The sequence below is a fragment of the Sorghum bicolor genome, chromosome 1 (genome assembly GCF_000003195.3).
Source record: "Sorghum bicolor cultivar BTx623 chromosome 1, Sorghum_bicolor_NCBIv3, whole genome shotgun sequence".
Lineage (NCBI taxonomy): Eukaryota > Viridiplantae > Streptophyta > Magnoliopsida > Poales > Poaceae > Sorghum > Sorghum bicolor.
This window is the reverse complement of record NC_012870.2, coordinates 80256370-80281127: the sequence shown is the minus strand read 5'-3', so window position 1 is coordinate 80281127 and position 24758 is coordinate 80256370. Positions and strand designations below refer to the sequence as shown.

Below are 24758 nucleotides of genomic sequence, written 5' to 3'. Positions count from 1 at the left end.
CCATGCCTCAAATAGCCATTGTGCCCATGTAGGGGTGATTAGACCTATGTCTAGACCATCAACCCCAAGTCTGGCCCACCCTAGGAGTGAATCAACATGTGTTCAAATCCAACCGTTATGCGTGCTCAATGGTCACTAACTTGGTCTAGACCGGACGTGCACCACAGCGACTAGACTCCCTCACAGTGGAGTCCAGTAAACTCTAGTAAGCATCTAGAGCACTCCAATGAGTCTGGACTGAGTCTAGTCTGACCGATTCGACCCATGAATAGTAGGTTCTAGTTTGAAACTAGAGCATTCTATTATCCCCCAAATAATTCTTTGGACCCTGACCATGGTCAAGTTCTCAACCGGATCGAGTCTAGTCACTCTACTACTACTCACCTACACGCCCTCACCTCAACCAAACTCATAGAGATTGGTCTGAATGCTTGATCTGGTAGCGTCCAATCCGAGTGCTAAAGCCCACAGGCTAGGGTATGGTGCCGGACTGGACTCACCTAGGGTTGAGACCCCCTAAGCCTTTAGAGTTCTATTCATGAATCTTCTCCAAATCAACTCCAAGTTCTTCACCCTTGTGCATATGTGCCAACTCTAAGTATCTCAACACATACTACGTGAGTTAGCAACATTTTCAAAGTATTTTTAAGGGTGTTAAGTTAGCACACTAGGTCCTATTGCATATGCATGATCAACGACAACTAGTGGCACTTGATAATCGTTGTAACCATGATTTCTCCTCTTCATAGTAAAACCATCTATCTTAAATCCATTCACACCCTCTATGATGTGTTTTTATTAGTGAAACAAAAATATTATTTATACCTTTTCCTTTGTCTCCGTAGGTTTTTATTTTTCTCTTTATTATTTTCTAAGTTGGAGCACTTGACCTTCAAAATTTTCCATCTCCATCACCATGGACACCATCATCTAGCTCCATCACTTAAGGTATACCAACCTATCTTACATAACACTTATGACAAAGGTTAGTACACTTAAGATTTCATCAATTATCCAAAACCAAACTAGAGCTTTCAGAAGCCTTTTTTGTATAACAAAAGGATCCAAGGTGCGAGACAAAAGAGCCCTTGTTGTGTTGTCACACCCCGGGCATGACTCTTTCCAAAGCAAGCAAGCGACGTCTAGTTAAAGCAGAATGTGCTGATCTCTTTGGTGATATCTTGGCCAGCTTCCCTTATGTAGTGTACTAAAGGGCCTTGGTTCGACTGTGACCTTCCATAAAATGACCTAAGCGAGTGGTTCTAGGCCCACATCCACTGAGCTACATTCATTTGGACAAATCCCCCCAAATGATATAGGGAGTCAAGTGGACCATCCATCGCCTGGGGTAACAGAACTCTGAGGGCTTCTATAGGTATCCAGCGGGGGCATGCAAGCGCACCTGCTGGGTGTAGCCTCTGAGTCCCTGACTGATTAGTAGAATTAGTTAGGAGCTTAACTTCATCTTAAATAGCAAACTATAGTCTTATAAGGCTTGAAATCCTTGTGATGCTTTTCATACCACTGATAGTCTATTTTATGTTCAATGTAGTGGCAGTTGATTTCAAAGACAAACTGAGTGGTAATTATTAGGATTTGCCCAATCGCTTGCCCAAGAAGGAACGAAGGATGAGTCTCATTCTACATTGTGATGAATGTCTAGGTTTATGAGCAAACCAACAAAGATTAACTACCACACTTACATGACGACAAATAAATAACTAATTTACAAACAAACTAGCTACATTGGGCGTTATACAACACCAAGCTCTGACACATAGGCAAAGTTATGTCATAACCATGGATAACAACACCATGCCATATATTTATGTCGGCCCCTCATTTCTAAGAATCGTAGGTGCATTTGTACTTGAGCTAGGATCATGCACAAGTATGCACAAAAACAACAAATTTAGTACATAGCTAAAAAGAAAGGTTCTGAGCTTTATTGATATCTCTTACAACTGTAGCCCGGAGGGTGATGTTGTAGGCTTACAAAGCTAGCGGGAAACTACTACCATAGGATGGCACTTGTTCACGGTGGTCTCTAGTACACACTGTTCGCCTAAACGACTATTTAGACTATTTAAACGCCGTATAAATAGTACATAGTGGTACATTGTTTCCATTTAATTTAATCAGGCTTTGGGCCAAATCTATTGAAAATGGTCCATATATAGACCCATACCACAAATCTCAAGTGTCCCTAACGGTCTGTCAACAATATGACATGTATGGTCCTCTCTTCTAGACCGATCATTCATCTCTGCTTCCTTCCATTAAGTTGTCCGCAACGTGTGTGTAACGATGACGACGACGACATTTTCCAATGCAAAGACGAGAGAGACGAACAGGAGGGTAGGGGACGACATGAAAATGGCTGCCTCGGATCGCGGCGACACGAACAGGTGTGCAGTAGGGCCTCCCGGTCGTTGTCACTTCTGGCGACATATGGAACCACCTAACCGGCGGCCAAGAGCAAAGCTCGCTCGGACATGCATGCATGACCACCGTACCTCTCCGTCATCTCCGTCTCCGGTGCGTGCATGCAAGCTCGTCCCATCATAATATAAATACGAGCCCCAACAGGCTGCTCATTCATATTCATCGCCTCACAATTACATACATCACATACCATCCACCGATCGACGATCCAAGGAAGATGGGAGTGAACATGATGTCGTGGTCGATGCAGGTGGCGGTGGTGGTGGCGCTGGCGTTTCTGGTGGGCGGCGCATGGTGCGGTCCTCCTAAGGTTGCCCCGGGCAAGAACATCACGGCCACCTACGGCAGCGACTGGCTGGAAGCGAAGGCGACATGGTACGGCAAGCCGACGGGCGCCGGCCCCGACGACAACGGCGGCGCGTGCGGGTACAAGGATGTGAACAAGGCCCCCTTCAACAGCATGGGCGCGTGTGGCAACCTCCCCATCTTCAAGGACGGCCTCGGCTGCGGCTCTTGCTTTGAGATCAAGTGCAACAAGCCGGCCGAGTGCTCTGGTGAGGCCGTGGTGGTGCACATCACAGACATGAACTACGAGCAAATCGCCGCCTACCACTTCGATCTGGCCGGCACGGCGTTCGGCGCCATGGCCAAGAAGGGCGAGGAGGAGAAGCTGCGCAAGGCGGGCATCATCGACATGCAGTTTCGCCGGGTCAAGTGCAAGTACGGCGAAAAGGTCACCTTCCACGTGGAGAAGGGGAGCAACCCCAATTACCTGGCATTGCTGGTCAAGTATGTCGATGGTGACGGTGACGTTGTGGGGGTGGACATCAAGGAGAAGGGTGGCGACGCGTACCAGTCCCTTAAGCACTCCTGGGGCGCTGTCTGGAGGAAGGACAGCGACAAGCCCATCAAGTTCCCCGTCACTGTCCAAATCACCACCGAGGGAGGCACCAAGACTGCCTACGAAGACGTCATCCCCGAAGGCTGGAAGGCCGACACCACCTACACCGCCAAATAAGCTATCCAACAGATCTACGACTGCTCTGGTCTAGGTTGGATTGGATCGCAACTTCCCAAGCAATGCATTACACTTATGCATGGATTGATCCATGCATAATGCTTATTTTTTACTGCTGCTGTTGCGACGATGACGACGTCCTCCTTCATCCTCTCCATACGTAGCTAGAGTGAGGCTTCCATCGTCCTCTCCATATATAGCTTGGGCGAGACTCCATCCGCTTTGTTATATTAAAAAAAGAGAAGGGTGAAGAAACAAAGAGACCGGATAAATAATAAGTATCTAACGAGAGATTTGAGAGGCTTTTGTATGTAATAAAAGGAGAGTGAGACAAACAACAGGTGTCCATGGATCTCCCATGTAATCTCAATTTTATCATGCCTATATTTTAAGTGAATACACATTTTTTCAAGACTAACTGAAATTATGATACACACATATCGATTCTAGATGTATTCTTTGGTTTGGCCATGCTTAACCGTGGTCATTCTTTGAAGGTATTAAGGTACGACATTTATTCATGCGGCAAAACGTAAGCTTTCTAGTACTCTTGAATAAGATATATTTTGCATTATTGTGACACCTTCGCTGCTTCCATTAATTATGCAATTATTGAGATGGCATCATGTGCTAGACCAGTAATAAGCGTGGTAAGTGTTTTAATGATTTATGACAACTATATTATTGGAAAGGCACAACATGAGGGATATTGTGACTTTCAAGTATGATTGGTCTAACGAGAGGTGATTGCACAAATTTATGCTATAGTGTGGTTTGTTCATGAAACATATACATATAATTGTTTTGTTCACTTATGAAACCATAGAACTAGTTGCCTCAAATAAGCCATTGGAATAATGGTTGGAACGTAAAATGGACAATAGCAGCACAAATGATGTCATGTTTCCTCTACCACACACACTATGCTTGGACTTCTTATGTAATCCAATCCTAGTTTTATCGCCGCTACCTTTTTAAGAGAACACTTTTTTCTATGACTAATGTAACAACCGAGTGTGCATTGTGTTCATAACTATGATCACTACAAGAATTGCAACATAAAACTTACAATTTATAAGAAAAAACTATGTCAGCATGAGTATCATCAACACACACTCTCTGCCCCTCTCTAGCAAATTTATCTTTACACCCCTATATCTCTCTCTATCATGAAAGGATAAGAAGAAGAAGAAGAGGACGCCTATAGAAGCTTACCAAGGAGTTGTAGCAAGAAGCCCTAAGTCTCTCCCCGTTACTAGGTTGGAGCTAGGACACTAATATAGAATCCATTATCATCACTGCACCCTTGCTTATCACTATCATTTTTTCTAGAACCAATGACAAAAATATTTCACCGCTGGTTTTAAGTCTGAAAGGGCTACACATAACTTGGTATTGGACTGATGGCGAAAAATCTGAAATTTATTTTTATCACCAAATTAATTGATCTAGCTGACGTTAAAGAAATGGTTGGCTCGTGCAAAATTAGATTATGTGTGTCCCACCATGTGTGGCCATTGTGGGGGGCTTTTGGGCCAGCGTAGGAAAGAGAGGAAGAATGGATTAGTATCACATGTGGGCTGCTCTCCTTTGGCTGCTTCTCATTGGCCTATGAAAAATGATGGTACTCTTAGACATGTATTGTTCCTATGAAGCTTCTCAAGTACTAGCAGAATATCCCTTTGTTATATTTATATGCATTCATTCTTAATCCTAGAGGTAAGATGCGAGTTTGTATAATGCTTTTCAACTCCTTGCTAAGTTTATTGGTACTTATTAGGCTTCATATATTATTTTAGTGAAGTTAAGATCGAATTACATAAGTTGTGTAACAAGTATGAAAAGTGCAGCTAGGTCACAGAAGGCCTCACAACCAACAAGGCCTACATGTAAGAAAAAGCAAGCATGGGGCATAATTAATTCGCAAAAAAAAAAAGCATGGGGCATAATTTTTTGGAGTTCCTAGAATATGGTCTAGTTTCCTTCACCCATCTCTGCCAAGACTTCTTCATCTTCTAGATCTGCATTTGATTGTGTTACTTGTATTTGTCAAGACTTCTTCATCTTCTAGATCTGTATTTGATTGTGTTGCTTGTGTTTCTAAGCTGTCTGTGTACCTTTATAGAGGTTGATTTTTGACATCCTTCATTAGTGGCATGAGCACAAATTTACCTACCCGATTCTATGTATATTGGCTAAAGATGCCATGTTAGTTCTTGTTTAAATTATTTCTTTAGAGTTTTGCTTTAGTTTGGCGAGATTATTGAGGAGCAGCAACGGTGCTTGGCCGATTGCCCCCTAAATCAGTGGAGATATTGACCGTCATCAAGGACTTCGAGTTTGGAGACGCAAGAGCACAACATGCGGTTGAGTACAAAATAATTTGAAGTATCCTTCAAGAATCTCTAACTTGATTGAGATGAAGCTTCTATTGCTGCTAATGAGTGAGAGACAAATAGTGCAAGTGTTTACGCGCGCCTGTGAGATGAGACTGACATTGAGAGTTTGGTTTGTTAGACACTAAGACTTTGAACTATTGAACTTAGGAGTTGGATTGCACTCTTTTTTTTTTGTCTCGGATTTTCTTATGAGATGTGAGTTTTGACCTACAAATATTCTTAATGAGAGGCAACTAATGCTGGACGAAAAACTCGAAGCTCGTTAGCTCGCTCGGCTCGGCTCGTTAGGATAACGAGCCGACTCGAGCAAATCATCATCACTTATATTAATTTTGTATTACTTCATGTCTTACACTTAATAAATGGTTGATATATTAGCTTATATGAATATTTTGTTGGACTTAAGACAATTGGATATATTATTATTATTTTTAAGCTTTAGATAAATATAAATATTATATTATATATATATTCTTTTATACCAGGCTCGCGAGCTTAACGAGCCAGCTAGAGCTTTTAACGAACCGAGCCGAGCTGGCTTTCTAGCTCGTTAAGATAACGAGCCGAGCCGAGCTAGCTCGTTATCCTAACGAGCCAAAACAAACTGAGCTGAGCCGAGCCGAGCCGAGCTGGCTCGTTATCCAGCCTTAGAGGCAACCACCACTGTAAGTGAACAACTAAATAATATTTGCTATTTTGGTTTTATTTTGATTTGTTGCCTCTTATTATGAATTTTGATTATTGAATGAATGCTTCTGTAGAGACTCTAGATTGGTGAATTTGATTTTGGTAATGGTGAAGCTAAATGAAGAAAAATAAGATGCGACACTATTACTGGGCCTTGGGCCGACCGACATGCTGGTTGAAGTGGGCTACTCGGCCTGCCCTAGGCCAAAAGGGCTAGGCCTATATGGCCTTGATCGATCAGCATGACCTATCTAGTGGTTTTGTCTGGCCTTGTGCTGCTTCCACCCGGTCCATGCTCGGCCGTGTACGTGCCAGGTGACCTGATTGGCCGTCCTATAAATATATAACTCCGTCTAATCCACTACTAACTGTTACTGTGTTGGGTAGGATTCCAGCCAATGCACGGACACATGCATCGATCCATAATATCCATTTCTACACTAGCGCTACTACTTACTAGAAAGAAGATCAGGAGAGAAGGAAGGGAGAGACCAAATATATAATAAGTGTATATATGATGGAGATCTGAGAGGCCTATGCAAAAGGATCCGAACGCATAATATTATAATAGTGTCACATGCATGTACAAGGCTTAGCAGTTGGAACTGTTAATTTGTATTAACTTCAAATAATGACCATGCAATCGTGCAAGTCTCTGATGAGTAGTACGTACATCGCCCAACGGCTTGCTAGATCTCTCTGACATAAAGGTGCAACTGGGGCGATGGGCATGATGGACACGTCTAGGGCTCGTGCTCCCAGACCCAGACGTTGTGGCTGATGCGCGGATCCGCTGTGTACTCAGGTGAGAAGCGGACAAGATCAGTTGTCATCGCCGGACCTTCACGCGCGGCGCGGGCGACCTTGCCTCCAGCCACGACCACGAGCACCGCCAGGCCTGGCCGTCCCTCGCGAGTAGCAGTGGCCCGCCCTGCAACTTCTGCTCTGGACCGACAGCGTCTCCATGACTGGAGCGAGATCTTGCGATTCGACAACCGGCGTACTCTCTTATTGTGGTTGGACCATACACTCAAAATTTAAATTTTTTTTTTTCAAGCACATCGAATCTTGCGGCACATGCATAGAGTATTAAATATAGATAAAAAATAATTAATTATACAATTTGCCTATAATTTACAAGGCAAATCTTTTGAGCATAGTTAGTCATGATTAGACAATAATTATCAAATACAAACGAAAGTGCTATAGTATCAAAAAAAAAAAATTTCACCCAGAGAACTAAACAAGCCCTTAATTTGATATTATTTTTAGATAATTATAATTCTGGTTTCCCTTATTTGTAACAATTAACTAATGCTTGAATATATTTTGTACCAACAAGCAACATAGTAGGATACATGAATCATATTCATGCTTGATCATAGTTACATACAAGCATCAAATAATTTATAGATAGTGAAAATACAACCATTATATAAGCTGTCTCTGTGCTGAGTGTCCAGCACTCGACAAAGACTGACACTCGGCAACGAGTCTCTATGCCAAGTGTCCAGCACTCGGCAAAGATGGCCGTAGGTGACGGCCGTCTGTCTTTGCCGACTGTCCACCGTCTTGCATTCGACAAAGATTTTATTTTTTTAATAAATTCTTTGCCGAGTGTTCCGACCCCGACACTCGGCAAAGAAATTTTTTATTTTTTTATTTACTTCTTTGCCGAGTGTCTCGGTCCTGGCACTCAGCAAAGAAATTTTTTATTTTTTTGTAATTACTTCTTTGCCGAGTGCCCCTCCTTCCACTCCGCAAATATTTTAATTTTTTAATAAATTCTTTGCCAAGTGCCGCGGCTCCGGCACTCGGCAAAGAATTTTTTTTATTTTTTAATTACTTCTTTGTCAAGTGCCCCCCTTGGCACTCGGTAAATATTTTTTTTAATAAATTCTTTGCCGAGTGTCCTAGACTCGGTACTCGGCAAAGAATTTTTTTATTTTTTTAGTTACTTCTTTGCCGAGTGCCTCCTCCTACACTCGGCAAAGATTATAATTTTTTATTTTTTTGCACCTAATTTTTTTCCGTAGCCTACCATAGTACCTGCAACTGCATATTCAAATTTGATGCACTTTTTTGTATTTTTTGCTATATTTCTTGAATTAATTTTATTTCATTGAATTATTTTGAAAAATGCAAATTTGAAATGCACCGGCATCGAAATAATGAATCTAGAGATTTAAAAAATGATATTAAAGTTAGCGAATGTCGTGTGAGGCCGTATCCAGGAACTACACGGAAATTTCTAATATCTTGTTCATGAAACATTAAGGAAAACTTGCGGATAAAGTATTTTTAAATTCTATAAAATTCAAACGAATTAAGAAAATGATGAAACTTTAGGAAATATCATTATATCATATGTGGAGACTATGATAAAAATTTAAGAAGGTTAGGTACACGTTGTCACGTACAATGCTTAGAAACCACAATACCACCCACACATCTCACATGTGTAGATTTCTAAGCATCATACGACCAAACGTGCGTGAATTATTTTTAGTTTTTTTATTATAGCCTACACATGTAATATCGTGATGTCTTTGACAAGTTTCATGATTTTCGAACTTCGTTTGTATTTTATACAATTAAAAAACTATTTGCCCGTAAGTTTGGGGTTATGTTTTGTGTCTAAGATGTTCAAAATTTTTTGGTTGTTCCTGGATATGGCTTCAAAGTACACTCTAAGTAACGCGAATATCATTTTTTTGAATCATTAAATTACATTATTCGAGGCATCTGTAGTTCAAACTTACATTTTCTAAAAAACACAATTAAATTAAATAAATTAAATAAATATATCAATAATATCGAGAAATGTGCCAAATTTAAATATGCACTCTAAAAATACTATGTAAAGCTAGTAAACAAGTTTTGGTTATTCCTTCATATGATAAAGTAAAAGTATATAATGTTTGTTTTGGTTTTTTCTTCATATGATAAAGTAAAAGTAATTTTGTTCAAAAATCTTATATCTCTCTCTTGTAGTTTATGTTAGAATCACCATGTCAGATGAACATATGACCAAACGACGAAAATAAACTTTGTAGATCTTGAGATGTCATGCAAAACTGCGTTTGAATTTGAAAATTTTAAAATTCAATTTTTCAAATGTTCTCGGATGAAAAAACAATGAAAATAAACTTTTTTAATCTCAAAAGGTTATGAAACTTTATAGTTGGCAACTTTTTCATTTGAATCCATCTTATCATGCAAAACTGCGTTTGAATTTAAAAATTTAAAATTTGAATTTCGTAAATGACCTTAGATGGAGAAACTTTCTAAACAAAAAGTGTAGATCTCGAAAAGTTATGAAACTTTATAGTTGATACCTTTTTATAATTCAAATTAATTTAAGATCTCAAACAAGCAATTTACACTTGGTTTAGTATAATATGTGGGGAACCTAATGATTTATATATGTACACATGTGAGTATGTAGTGTAGTGGTTAGAGGAGGTACCGCGCAAGGGAGAGTGCTGTGACTTGTGACTTCGACGAAGACAGGCGGGTGCTGGCTGGTGGGGGCCTTCTTTGATTAATTTTTTCTCTCATTTTTCTGTATTTTGTCGTTTCGAACTCGTACTGATTAAAGTTTTGTCGAGTATGGCATTCGGCAAAGCCTTTATCGAGTGTAATGTGGGCTTTGCCTTCTGCCCCCTTAGACACTGGGCAAAGAAGCCAAATCCAATAGAGCGTGGAGAGGCCAGACAATCGAACCGAGAGTCTCTTAACTAATCTTCGGATCAGATCGATCGTGACAAAGGACACTTGGGCCAGTGACTCTTCGGCTCATATCAGTCGTGACAAAGGACACTCGGCCTAGTGACACGAGATAGTCAATATAATAGGCTCAACAGTCAGATTAACCTACAATGCACACACTCGGACCATGTTGATCCAAATATATATGCGCTCAGCCATCTAAGCTGAGTCGTAACTCTATATAAACACTTGCACAATTTTGAGTATCAAGAGGAGTGCCTTGGATCGTGGCGAGACGAACAGCTGCAGGGGCGCCCGTGGTCATCGATATCTCTTATTAGCTTGTTGTTACGGTACGCAAAGCAAAGCTCGCTCGTCCTCTCCTATTCATAATCTCCCCGGCCGGTGTGCATGCATGCACGCGTGTCCATAATATAAATAGGAGCCCCGGCCGCCTGCTAGCTCATTCATATTCATCGCATCGTAGTTACATTACATACCATCCACCAAACGATCAAAGGAAGATGGGAGCGAACATGATGTCGTGGTCGATGCAGGTGGCGTTGGTGGTGGCGCTGGCGTTTCTGGTGGGCGGCGCATGGTGCGGTCCTCCCAAGGTTGCCCCGGGCAAGAACATCACGGCCACCTACGGCAGCGACTGGCTGGAAGCGAAGGCAACATGGTACGGTAAGCCAACAGGCGCCGGCCCCGACGACAACGGCGGCGCATGTGGTTACAAGGATGTGAACAAGGCCCCCTTCAACAGCATGGGCGCGTGCGGCAACCTCCCCATCTTCAAGGACGGCCTCGGCTGCGGCTCCTGCTTTGAGATCAAGTGTGACAAGCCGGCCGAGTGCTCCGGCGAGGCCGTGGTGGTGCACATCACGGACATGAACTACGAGCAAATCGCCGCCTACCACTTCGACCTGGCCGGCACGGCGTTCGGCGCCATGGCCAAGAAGGGCGAGGAGGAGAAGCTGCGCAAGGCGGGCATCATCGACATGAAGTTCCGCCGGGTCAAGTGCAAGTACGGTGAAAAGGTCACCTTCCACGTGGAGAAGGGGAGCAACCCCAACTACCTGGCTCTGTTGGTCAAGTACGTCGACGGCGACGGTGACGTTGTGGGGGTGGACATCAAGGAGAAGGGTGGCGACGCGTACCAGCCCCTCAAGCACTCCTGGGGCGCTATCTGGAGGAAGGACAGCGACAAGCCAATCAAGTTTCCCGTCACCGTCCAAATCACCACCGAGGGAGGCACCAAGACCGCCTACGAAGACGTCATCCCCGAAGGCTGGAAGGCCGACACCACCTACACCGCCAAATAAACTGTCCAACAGACCTAACGCTGCTCTGGGCTCGGTTGGATTGGATCCCAACTTCCCAAGCAATGCATTACACTTACGCATGCATCGATCCATGCACAATATCTATTTTTTTACTGCTGCTACTGCTACGACAATGTCCTCCTTTGTCCTCTCCATATATAGCTAGAGTCAGGCTCCGCTCTCTTATATTATTATTATATAAGATAAGAAATAGGAGAGAGAGGAGAGAGAGACCGAGTACATAATAAGTGTCTAATTAAAGAGAGATTTGAGAGGCCTTTATTTTGTATATAATAAAGAATCCAAGGAGTGAGGCAAACAGCAACAAAAATGCGTTGTACTGTCCATGGATAACCATGTAATCTCAATTATACCATGTCTACATTTTAATAGAATACACACTTTTTAATGATTAATTGAAATTTATGATAAGCATTCTAGATGTATTCTTTGCTTTGCCAGCCTTAACCGCGGCCATTCTTTGAAGGTAAGGTTCAATATTTTCATTCATGCTACAAAATATAAGCTTTCTACTCTTTAATAAGATGAACTTTTCATTATTACGACACCTTCCCCGCTTACATTAATTATGCAATTCCCAACATTAAGATGGTGTCATGTATGCATCTAGACCACTAGGTAATAAGCGTGGTAATTGTTTCGATGATTTATAACAACTATATTATTGGAAAGGCACAACATGAGGGATATGATTGATCTAACGAGGCGATTGCACAAATTTATGTTACAGTTTGGTTTGTTCATGCAACAGATACCTATCATCGTGCAAGAGCCTCTAGACTTGTGATTAAAGCGCCTCAGTAGTATCCAGGGAGCCTAAGTTTAACTCCTTGTGGAAGCAAATTTAAAAGGTCTAGAATAAGCATAATTAAAAAACAGATTGTGGTTTCCCTACTGAGTTCGAAAAAAACAGATATATATCATCATTTTGCTCACTTATGAGACCATAGAACTACTTATCTCAAAGAAACCATTGGAATGGTTGGAACATAAAATAGACTTAGGAGGACTGAATTGGATCCGAGGCGCTAAACAATAGCACAAATGATCTCGTGTTTCCTGTCACACCCATATTTTAAGAACAAAATAGGATGCATAAAAGACTCATATGTGCACCAGGAATAGTCGCACACATAAGTAGACAAATCTCAAATGTACCATCGCAGTGTTTATTACATAGCGGAACATAATAAATCATATAGTCTTATACATAAATGATAGCAAGATGTAAACAACGCTCTCGACGGAAGCTCCACACAGAGACACAGAGACACTGTTGACTGGTTGACTCCAAACCTAGTACTCATAACGGTAGTCCTTATTCCAGTCATCTTCATTATCATATCCTGAGGTGTTGGGAAATTGCAAGAGTGAGCATATATCGTACTCAACAAGTATAACCAGGGGTTTATGAGGCTCAAATAGCTGACACAGGTTTGACTGTATTTAGCTTTTAATAGTTGATAGCATGTTTAATCATTGAATAGCAAATATCAAGGTAGCATAATTAATCCCATAACCACATGATCAATGTATACAAGAATTAAGAATAACACATATAAACAACATAATAAACCATCATTTATTATCATTATTCACGTTCATCAGTGTCCATCTATTCCGTCAGTTTTTCGGGCCGCCCGTATCCGTGGGCACGACTAGTATACCAGATTTAACACTCTGCAGAGGTTGTACATCTTTACCCATGAGTCATGATTTACCCTTTCGCCCGAGGTAGCTAGTCTCTTAACCCCCTTCCTAGGGAGGTCGGCAGGGATCACTATGAAGCTTTTCAAAAGTTCGTCTAACATGTTAGGGCCGCAAGGTTTCCTTCGCGAGCAGATATAGATACCCCCTTCCGAATGGCACAATGACGCGCAGCCTATACACATAGGGACAGGGACTCACACTATACCCGTGTCAGTTCAGCCCCTCTAGCGCCCTTTCGGGTAACCGCTAACAAGCTAGAAAAGGTCTTCATACTGAGCTAAAGCCAGAGCCATATAGCCCTCATGGTTGTACGAGTTGTCCCAGCTTTTGCCAAGGGATAAGTCCTTATAGAGGGTCAAGATCAATCCAGCAAAAGCCAGAGTTCTTTCCACCCTTTATATTCAAGTTGCTAGAAAGTTTATTTTATTGTTTATTGTATATTCAAATATTCATGTTACAAGATCATGGATTAATAATCAAGCACTAGCAAGAACTACCCAAATGCAAATCCAAATAGGTAACAAGGAATTCAGGATAACAATCATCTATGATTTTGCTAAGGTCATCAAGGTGGACATATGCATATGATCAATATTGTATTAATTGTGTATGGGTAACAAGGATAATCTCAAGTTATACTTGCCTTGATCAAAGCTCTTCTGAGCCTGCTGGTCCTCAAAGGGTTGGTCTTGATCACCAACGTACGGCTCACCGTCTATTCCCAAACATCAATCAACAACACACAATCCAATGGAGACAATCATACACAAAGTAAACAAGATATAATTAGAAAATTACACCAAACAATGGTAAAACAAAGATAAAAGTTTATCAAAATTTTCTTCGCAGCGCTACGATCACATAAACGTAAAGTTCACGAAAATCAGAATTAAAACGGAGAAGTTATGCATTTTCCAAGATTTCCTATAGAGAAATAATTAATTAAATAATACCAGGAAATTAAAAAGTTTCAAAACAGAGAATAAATAATTCTAACATGTAGAGCTTGTAAATACGAATCTAACGAAATTTGAATGGACAAAAACGGAGTTAATATGAGCATTTTATAAGCAAAACAAAATCAATGGCATTTCTGTAAATAGTGAAAGCGTAAATTGATTCAAACCGACGAAAATACGCTTTTGGAAAATAAAAACGTAAACCAGCGAATGCGTAATGGACGGCGGGTTGATTCCTCAGATCCTGGTGGTCTCTTTAGCAAAAATGACCCGAAGGGGTAAGTTCTATTTGCGGCCATCGATTCTCGATCTGACGGCCGAGATCGCTCCCAGGGGACTCCGCGGCGGGCCGGCCGTCTCCCAGAAGTCCGGCGCGGCGGCGCCATGGGAGAGGCTCGCCGGAGTTGGTCGTTTTCGTGATTCCGAGCACGAGAAAGAAAAAGGACTACACCGGGCGGAGGAGAAACTCATGGCAGACTCACCTAGGGCCTTAGCTCGAACCGGGAGAGAGCGGAACGCTCGGTTCACGGTGAGGAAGAAAATCTCGCTCGGCGAGATCCAGTCCGCGATGCACGAGACGGTTAGGGTTGCTTCCGGTGGCCAATATGCAAAAGGGAGCCTGCGGGGTGGCGCTGCCACTTTATAGGGCTCGGTTTTGTACTTAGGGCGAGGAAATCCCGAAGAATCCGGGTGGGTTTGCTCCCCGGCCGTGTCCTGCTCGGTGACGACGCGGAGGAGATGAACAGGACGCTGCCACGCGGGCCCGGGGTGCCAGTGAAAGAAAGGGCGGGGCCCAGCTGTCGGTCGGTGAAGCGAGAGGGGAGGGGAGTGCGTCCGTGCGCGGCCTGACTTGTTGCTGGGCTGTGACATGGGCCAAGGGGGGAAAGTCAGGGGGTCGGGTGGGCTGCGGGGAAAAGAGGAGGGCCTCGGCCAGCAGGCCATCAGGCCGAGGGCGGCTGTTTCCTTTTCTTTTTTTTTCCATTTTATTTCCAAAGCCTTTTCCAAGAGAATTTTGAATGTGAAAAATAAATTCTCTCCAAAAACAACAAGCATAGAATAAAATATGCTCCAGCATGAATGCAAGGCATGTTCCTAAAACTTATGATAAATTTTATTTTCCATAAAAATTATTTAAGTGCTAAATTTAAATGCTCACAAAATACTTAATTAAATCAAATTAAATCCTATCAATTGAAATCCGATTTTTGGGTGTTACATTTCCTCTACCACCCACACTGTCCTAGGATTTTTTTTTATGTAATCCAATCCCAATTTTCTTGTGGCTACCTTTTTAAGAGAACACTTTTTCTATGACTAATGTAACAACAGAGTGTGCATTATGTTCATAACCATGATCATTATGAGAATTGCAACATAAAACTTCTAACTTATAAGAAAAAAACTATGTGTTATGCATTGTTGAACTGTTAAATCTGTGCACTGTGAACAGTTGGGCAAATGCTTTGTTTGTTGGCCGGAGTGGTGCACCAATGGATGGTCTAGTAGTGACACCACCGGACAGATCCCTAGTTATAGTGGAGAATAAGACATGTTGTTTGTGAGGTGTCTCCTCTACACCCTTCAAGGACCAGATGTTAGCACAAGTAGCATCAGCATCCCCATCTTGCTCCCTCTCTAGCATCAGCATCCCTGTCTGGGTGTAAAGATAAATGTGCTAGAGAGGGAGCAAGATGGGGATGCTGATGCTACTTGTGCTAACATCTGGTCCTTGAAGGGTGTAGAGGAGATACCTCACAAACAACATGTCTTACTCTCCACTATAACTAGGGATCTGTCCGGTGGTGTCACTACTAGACCATCCATCGGTGCACCACTCCGGCCAACAAACAAAGCATTTGCCCAACTGTTCACAGTGCGCAGATTTAACAGTTCAACAATGCATAACACATAGTTTTTTTTCTTATAAGTTAGAAGTTTTATGTTGCAATTCTCATAATGATCATGGTTATGAACATAATGCACACTCTGTTGTTACATTAGTCATAGAAAAAGTGTTCTCTTAAAAAGGTAGCCACAAGAAAATTGGGATTGAATTACATAAAAAAAATCCTAGGACAGTGTGGGTGGTAGAGGAAACACGAAATCATTTGTGCTATTGTTTAGCTCCTCGGATCCAATTCAATCCTCCTAAGTCTATTTTATGTTCCAACCATTCCAATGGTTTCTTTGAGATAAGTAGTTCTATGGTCTCATAAGTAAGCAAAATGATGATATGTATCTGTTTTTTTCTGAACTCAGTAGGAAAACCACAACCTGTTTTTTAATTATGTTTATTCTAGACCTTTTTAATTTGCTTCCACAGGCAGTCAAACTTAGGCTCCCTGGATACTACTGAGGCGCTCTAATCACTAGTCTAGAGGCCCTTGCACGATGATAGATATCTGTTGCATGAACAAACCAAACTGTAACATAAATTTGTGCAATCGACTCGTTAGATCAATCATATTTGAAAGCTATAATATCCCTCATGTTGTGCCTTTCCAATAATATAGTTGTTATAAATCATCGAAACAATTACCACGCTTATTACCTAGTGGTCTAGATGCATACATGACGCCATCTTAATGTTGGAAATTGCATAATTAATGCAAGCGGTGAAGGTGTCGTAATAATGGAAAGTTCATCTTATTAAAGAGTAGAAAGCTTATATTTTGTAGCATGAATGAAATTATTGTACCTTATCTTCGAAGAATGGCCACGGTTAGGGCTGGCAAAGCAAAGAATACATCTAGAATGCTTATCATAAATTTCAATTAATCATTAAAAAGTGTGTATTCTATTAAAATGTAGACATGGTATAATTGAGATTACATGGAGATCCATGGACAGTACAACGCATTTTTGTTGCTGTTTGCCTCACTCCTTGGATTCTTTATTATATACAAAATAAAGGCCTCTCAAATCTCTCTTTAATTAGACACTTATTATGTACTCGGTCTCTCTCCTCTCTCTCCTATTTCTTATCTTATATAATAATAATATAAGAGAGCGGAGCTTGACTCTAGCTATATATGGAGAGGACAAAGGAGGACATTGTCGTAGCAGTAGCAACAGTAAAAAAATAGATATTGTGCATGGATCGATGCATGCGTAAGTGTAATGCATTGCTTGGGAAGTTGGGATCCAATCCAACCGAGCCCAGAGCAGCGTTAGGTCTGTTGGACAGTTTATTTGGCGGTGTAGGTGGTGTCGGCCTTCCAGCCTTCGGGGATGACGTCTTCGTAGGCGGTCTTGGTGCCTCCCTCGGTGGTGATTTGGACGGTGACGGGAAACTTGATTGGCTTGTCGCTGTCCTTCCTCCAGATAGCGCCCCAGGAGTGCTTGAGGGGCTGGTACGCGTCGCCACCCTTCTCCTTGATGTCCACCCCCACAACGTCACCGTCGCCGTCGACGTACTTGACCAACAGAGCCAGGTAGTTGGGGTTGCTCCCCTTCTCCACGTGGAAGGTGACCTTTTCGCCGTACTTGCACTTGACCCGGCGGAACTTCATGTCGATGATGCCCGCCTTGCGCAGCTTCTCCTCCTCGCCCTTCTTGGCCATGGCGCCGAACGCCGTGCCGGCCAGGTCGAAGTGGTAGGCGGCGATTTGCTCGTAGTTCATGTCCGTGATGTGCACCACCACGGCCTCGCCGGAGCACTCGGCCGGCTTGTCACACTTGATCTCAAAGCAGGAGCCGCAGCCGAGGCCGTCCTTGAAGATGGGGAGGTTGCCGCACGCGCCCATGCTGTTGAAGGGGGCCTTGTTCACATCCTTGTAACCACATGCGCCGCCGTTGTCGTCGGGGCCGGCGCCTGTTGGCTTACCGTACCATGTTGCCTTCGCTTCCAGCCAGTCGCTGCCGTAGGTGGCCGTGATGTTCTTGCCCGGGGCAACCTTGGGAGGACCGCACCATGCGCCGCCCACCAGAAACGCCAGCGCCACCACCAACGCCACCTGCATCGACCACGACATCATGTTCACTCCCATCTTCCTTCGATCGTTTGGTGGATGGTATGTAATGTAACTGCGATGCGATGAATATGAATGAGCAGGCGGCCGGAGCTCGTATTTATATTATGGTCACGCGCGCATGCATGCACACCGGCCGGGGAGATTATGGATAGGAGAGGACGAGCGAGCTTTGCTTTGCGTACCGTAACAACAAGCTAATAAGGGATATCGATGACCACGGGCGCCCCTGCAGCTGTTCGTCTCGGCGCGATCCAAGGCACTCCTCTTGATACTCAAAATTGTGCAAGTGTTTATATAGGTGTTCAAGGCACACCTATAGAATGCATAACTTTTGCATCCTAGCTTCATTCTTATTAGGTGAAACCACTTCTAAAATCCACCTAAAATCTAGCTGTATGCATTCATGCTAGTGCAACCATATTGTTCTATGTTTTCTTGTCTTCTTTTCTTTTGGGTTAGAAGTAGTATTATTCGATAGCTATGCTAATAGACGATGGTGACTACCGGGAAAGCAAGGACCCTAACTACGAGATTGTGTCAAAAGAAGTCAACAGTGAAGGCATAGCTCCCCTCTACCATCTTGCTTAACTAACTATAAATGAATAATTAGCTTAATTATTATCCTGAAATATGAGCTCGAATATTATGAAATGAATAATGTTGAATTAAGATAAATGGTTATTTGGTTATTTTATGAGCTCCATGACATAGACGAACTAAAGGATAATAATTAATGGAACTTAAAACTTAGTAATTAAACATGAAACTAAACACCAACACGGGTGAGTGGGGATAGCTTATGCGGGATAAGTTATCTTGGCAGGAATGGCTAGATAGGGTTCCTAGGGCGATGCTCGCTTCGGTCACATAAGGACAGATTCATAGTCCCTCTCGCCTAGTGTGATGTTACGTATAGCCACATGTCTATATGGGTAGACTTGATCTCACCCCGTTGGGCGGAAGTATAATTTCTACCAGGAGGTCGGTGTATGCTATGTGATCTTCCATGGTCCGATTGGTGTGGATGCTAGGTGATCTTCCACGCTAAGCCCCTTGATTTTTGGCCGTGTTCGAGCCCTTGAATATTATTGACCATTTTGATGATTTGGTATCATCGACATTGATTTGATGGGATGATATGGTATCCTCCTGAGTTTTAGTATGTTTTCTGAACCCTAAGAAGTCATGGTAGAGTTATATGAAAGTCTAGGGTAGCACCCAAGCCTATTTCGTCCACTGATCATGGAAGGGATTGTGCCTATCATGTGGGGAAATTTGTACACCTCTGCAGAGTTACTCAAATCTATTTGAATAGCCATATCCTTGGAATGAGCAGATGCTAAGATGGGATACTATGATTAGCTTAACTTTTTGTGTAATGAAACTAGTAACTAACATGAGATAACACTAACCTGAGGATTAGCTGGGAAGGTAGTGCTCCACTAGGACCCAACCCTTAATTATAATCACCACCACACCTCTATTTCCACCCTATGGTTAGGGCTTGCTGAGTACATATAAGTACTCACATGTTGTTGACCATAGACTTTGGCGCTGAGGAAGACCAAGGCCATGACGAGGAAGTGCACCACGAAGATTAGGAGTTACGTGAAGAGTCCAAATGCAGGAGATGACATTCGAGCTAGGGTTTTGGCCATGCTCGAGCTTGCCTATGGAATAGGTTATCGATATGTTGTATAATCCCATGGTACTAGAGACCACCGTGAATAAGTGCCACCCTATGGCAGTAGTTTCCTGCTAGCTCTATAAACCTACAACTTCACCCTCCAGGTTACAGATGTAAGAGATATCAATAAGGCTCGGGGCCTTTCTTTTTAGCTATGTACTAAATTTGTTGTTTTTCTGCATACTTGTGCATGATCCTAGCACAAGTACAAATGCACCTAGGAATCTTAGAAATGAGGGGCTGACATATATATATGGCATGGTGTTGTTATCCATGGTTATGACATAACGTTGCCCATGTGAAGGAGCTTGGTGTTGTATGAGGCCCAATGTAGCTAGCTTGCTTGTTGTGGTTTTAGCTAGTTTGTATGTAATTTAGTCATTTATTTATTGACATGTAAGTGTGATAGTTAATCTTTGTTGGTTTGCTTATAAACCTAGACATTTGTCACAATGTAGAACGAGGGTCATCCTCCACTCCTTCTTGGGCAAGCAATTGGGAAAATCCTAATAATTACCACTCATTTTGTCTTTGAAATCAACTACCACTACATGAACATAAAATAGACTATCAGTGGTATGAAAAGCATCACAAGTATTTCAAGCCTTATAAGACCATAGTTTGCTATTTAAGATGAAGTTAAGCTCCTAACTAATTCTACTAATCAAATAGGGACTCAGGGGCTACACCTAGCAGGTGTGCTCACATGCCCTCGCTAGATACCTATAGAAGCCCTTAGAGTTCTATTACCCTAGGTGATGGATGGTTGTTGGCACTTCTTAGCAACACTAGCAGAGGACATAGGTTAACTACTATCCTAGTAATGGTACTAGAAGCATTAGGTCGGTAGTTCTTAGCTACACCTAAGGTGAGGCTAGAGTTGGCTAGTCTACAAATGCCTAGTGGGGTTGTCAGTCCTGACACTAGTAGGGCTAACAAGAGTGATTGCGATCTACCTAGATAAATGGGATCTACAAGCGCACAGAACTATCGTGTGTAGCACTTCGCCTGGTGAGTAACCAGGTGTCAATTTGTAATTTTCCAAAGGAAGGCTAGGGGGATGTTGTCGAGTTGGGTAAGAATGGATGATTGGAGTTAGGATTGGTAAGGAATGGGTTGGCTAGCAAGAATGGATGGATGGGTAATCAATATGAAATAAAAGATAACCAAACTAACCTACCAACTAACCTAAGGGGGTTAAAAGATAAATAAGAGTGGTAGTAGATTTAGGGGACTCAGTAAAAGGATAGCACTAGTTATTCAAGTCAAGCAAAGAGGCGTACTCATCCTGAACTCACCGTATGGTTGATCAGGCATGAAGAACAACGAGCCTTACGTTTTAAGAACTAGACCGAACATAGGGGAATACGTAGGCAATCAGGGCTGTCACCACCTGGTGCTACCCTAGCTATCCGTGGGTCTAGCCATATCTGAATGTAAGCCTATAGCCTAAGCACCGCACTTAATCTATATTCCTACTATATTTACCCGAGCTCTGGAGTAAAGACACCCTAACTAGATGACAGAGCAATTCCTTAGCTTGAACAACTAACACTAAACTAACCAAGCAATTATCCCAACACAATCAAGAACCTAAGCTCACTAATGATATGATCACTATAAACTAAGTACTTAAAAGGTAAACAATCAATATAGTACTCAAACACTAAAAGTAAATGATAAATAATAAATGAGTACTAAGATAGAAAAGGTATAATACTAGAGTGGAGACGAGAAAGACTCTTCCTGTCTCCAAGCTAAGCTACATCTGGTTACTCTTCCTGCTTACAACTTCGAGCTACTTGAGCTACGCTAAGCTGGGGGGCAGAGAGGCTACGGAGCTGAGATGGCTACCTAAGCGAGGGAGCTACTACACTAACACATGCTCTAAGCTCTATGCTATGCTTGAGCCTTTTCTTGTGTTCTCTTCTTTTTTCCCTTCCCTGAAACAGGTGCCGAGGGGGTCCTTTTATAGGCCAGGGACATGGGCCTAGAACCGCTCGCTTAGGTCATTTTATGGAAGGTCTCAGTCGAACCAAGGCCCTTTGATACACTACAAAAGGGAAGCTGGCCAAGATATCACCAAAGAGATCAGCACACCAGAGGGACACCTTGAATGTTCTGAGTGGCGCCTATCATGGAACATCCCTCTAACACCTAAGGATGAGCACTATAGTGTGAGCTTTAGCAGGGTTGTTGGTTGTTTCATGCTTTAACTAGACTCCGCTTGCTTGCTTTGGAAAGAGTCATGCCCGGGGTGTGACAACACAACAAGGGCTCCTTTGTCTCGCACCTTGGATCCTTTTGTTATACAAAAAAGGCTTATGAAAGCCCTAGTTTGGTTTTGGATAATTGATAAAATCTAAGTGTACTAACCTTTGTCATAAGTGTTATGTAAGATAGGTTGGTACACCCTAAGTGATGGAGCTAGATGATGGTGTCCATGGTGATGGAGATGGACAAATTTGAAGATCAAGTGCTCCAACTTAGAAACAAAGAAAAAGAAAAATAAAAACCTATGGAGACTAAGAGAAAGGTATAAATAAAATTTTTGTTTCACTAATCAAAACACATCATAGAGGGTGTGATTGGACTTAACATAGATAGTTGTACTATGAAGAGGGGAAAATCATGGTCACAATGATTATCAAGTGCCACTAGGTGTTGTTGATCATGCATATGCATTAGGACCTAGTGTGCTAACTTAACACCCTTAAAATACTTTGAAAATGTTGCTAACTCACGTACACATGTGTTGAGATACTTGGAGTTGGCACACATGCACATGGTGAAGAACTTGGAGTTGATTTGGAGAAGATTCTTGAATCGGACTCTGAAGGCTTATGGGGTCTGGACCCTAGGTGAGTCCAGTCCGGCACCATACCCTACCAGATTAGGCATTCAGACCAATCTCTGTGAGTTCGGTTGAGGTGAGGGAGTGCAGGTGAGTAGTAGCAGAGTGACTAGACTCAGTCCGGTTAAGAACCTGACCATGGTTAGGGTCCAAAGAATTATTTGGGGGATAACAGAATGCACTAGTTTTGGACTGGAACCTACTATTCAAGGGTTCGGTGGACTCAGTCTAGACTCATTTGAGTGCTCTGGATGCTTACTGGAGTCGACTGGACTCCACTGTGTGGAGTCTAGTCGCTGTGGTGCATGTCCGGTCTAGACAAAGTTAGTGACCATTGAGCGTGCATAATGGTTGGATTTGAACACATGCTGATTCGCTCCTAGGGTGGGCCAGACTTAGGGTCGATGGTCAAGACGTTGGCTCCAGTTACCCCTGCATGGGCATAATGGTTATTTGAGGCATGTGGCCTCTATAAATAGATGTTGACCGGCTCTAGCTCACTCTCTTGGGCATTTTGATCATTGTTGCATCCTTGTGAGCTAAGCCAAACCTCTCCCACTCATTCCTTTGATTGATTCACCATCCATGTGAGTTGGGACCAATCCAAAGTGTGTTTGCTTAAGTGATTGCATTTAGTGGCACTTGGGGATCATTCTAGCTATGGCTTAGAGCAGCTTGAGGAGGTTAGCATAAGTTGATGATTATTCATGGCCACTCCTGCTGTTCATTGTGTTCTTTCTTGACCTTTCCCCAGATGAGATCGTAAAATGCACTATAGTGGATTGCTCATGTCATTGACTACCCTTATTTGTGTAAGTTCTTATGGCGGCTTTGTGTATGGTTAGGCTTGTTACACTTATTATGTCACGAATCATGAAGTGAATGGTCAACATAATGGGTACTAGCATGCCGACAAGCACATAAACCTTGGGAGAAAAATATTTGTGTCTCCACTTGGTATTCTTGTGTATTATTGTCTCTTTCCACGATCAGCATATACTACTCTATCACTTGATTTCATTTTTTTCATTCTTGCCTAGTGCAGTAGTAGTAACTTGTTAGTGTAGCTAGCCTAGTTGTTATTGTTAGTTAATTAGCTAGCTAACTAGTTAGTCAAGTAGAGACATAGCCATTATGTGCCTTAGTGATCGTAAGATACTAGCAATATTGGTAGGTGGCTTGCTATTTGATAAGAGCTAGAGTAAAATGCAATTATCGTTATTTAGTTATCTAACCGGTTGCTCTAGTGATTTTGTAGAAATTTTTATAGGTTATTCACTCACCTCTAGCCATTTAGGACCTTTCAGCCTATCAAATCTCTCATTAGGCACTTATTATGTATTTGGTCTCTCTGTTTCTTCTCTCTTCTCTTTCTTAACAATAATATAAGGGGTTTTTTTGCAGGAAAAGCCCCTTAAGTGACACCAATCCATCCTTCCTACATTTCCTACGCCGACCCAAAAGCCCCTGGCCACACACGGTGGGACACATAATCTAATTTTGCACTAGCCAACTATTTCTTCAACGTCATCTAGATCAACCAATTCAGTGGTAAAAACAGTTTTCTCCTCTAGTAATAAAACAATAAATTATGATCCAATGGTGAAAATATTTTTTGTCATTGGTCCAATCCCAAGTTATGTGCAGCCCTTTTTGGACTGAAAATCTGCAGTGAAATATTTTTGCCACCGGTTCTAGAAAAAACGACGGTGATAATTAAGGTTGTGGTGATGATAATGGATTTTGTAGTAGTGTACTAGCTCCAATCTAGTGACGAGGAGAAGCTTAGGGTTCTTCTCCTTTCTTGCTAGAGAGAGAGAGAAGGGGTGTAAAGATAAATGTGCTAGAGAGGGAGCGAGACTGGGATGTTGATGCTACTCGTGCTAACACATGGTCCTTGAAGCGTGTAGAGGAGACACCTCAGAAACAACATGTCTTAGTCGCCACTGTGTTCTAGGGAATTGTCTG

The 24758-nt window shown here is 42.4% G+C and overlaps 3 protein-coding genes across 3 annotated transcripts; 2 read left to right on the top strand and 1 right to left on the bottom strand.

Annotated features, from left to right (window-relative positions):
- On the top strand, nucleotides 2607–3881 carry LOC8081543 (expansin-B11). The gene has a single exon (XM_002468641.2). It carries the CDS (start codon nucleotides 2663–2665, stop codon nucleotides 3461–3463), a length of 801 nt encoding a protein of 266 aa, XP_002468686.1. The 5' UTR covers nucleotides 2607–2662; the 3' UTR covers nucleotides 3464–3881.
- On the top strand, nucleotides 10721–12017 carry LOC8059518 (expansin-B11). The gene has a single exon (XM_002468640.2). It carries the CDS (start codon nucleotides 10785–10787, stop codon nucleotides 11583–11585), a length of 801 nt encoding a protein of 266 aa, XP_002468685.1. The 5' UTR covers nucleotides 10721–10784; the 3' UTR covers nucleotides 11586–12017.
- Nucleotides 17050–18320, bottom strand: LOC8059517 (expansin-B11). Its single transcript, XM_002465976.2, has one exon. It carries the CDS (start codon nucleotides 18262–18264, stop codon nucleotides 17464–17466), a length of 801 nt encoding a protein of 266 aa, XP_002466021.1. The 5' UTR covers nucleotides 18265–18320; the 3' UTR covers nucleotides 17050–17463.

Excerpts from the sequence above, each read along its gene's own strand:
- LOC8081543 (XM_002468641.2), top strand. The coding sequence starts at position 2,663 with ATGGGAGTGAACATGATGTCGTGGTCGATGCAGGTGGCGGTGGTGGTG.
- LOC8059517 (XM_002465976.2), bottom strand. The coding sequence starts at position 18,264 with ATGGGAGTGAACATGATGTCGTGGTCGATGCAGGTGGCGTTGGTGGTG.
- LOC8059518 (XM_002468640.2), top strand. The coding sequence starts at position 10,785 with ATGGGAGCGAACATGATGTCGTGGTCGATGCAGGTGGCGTTGGTGGTG.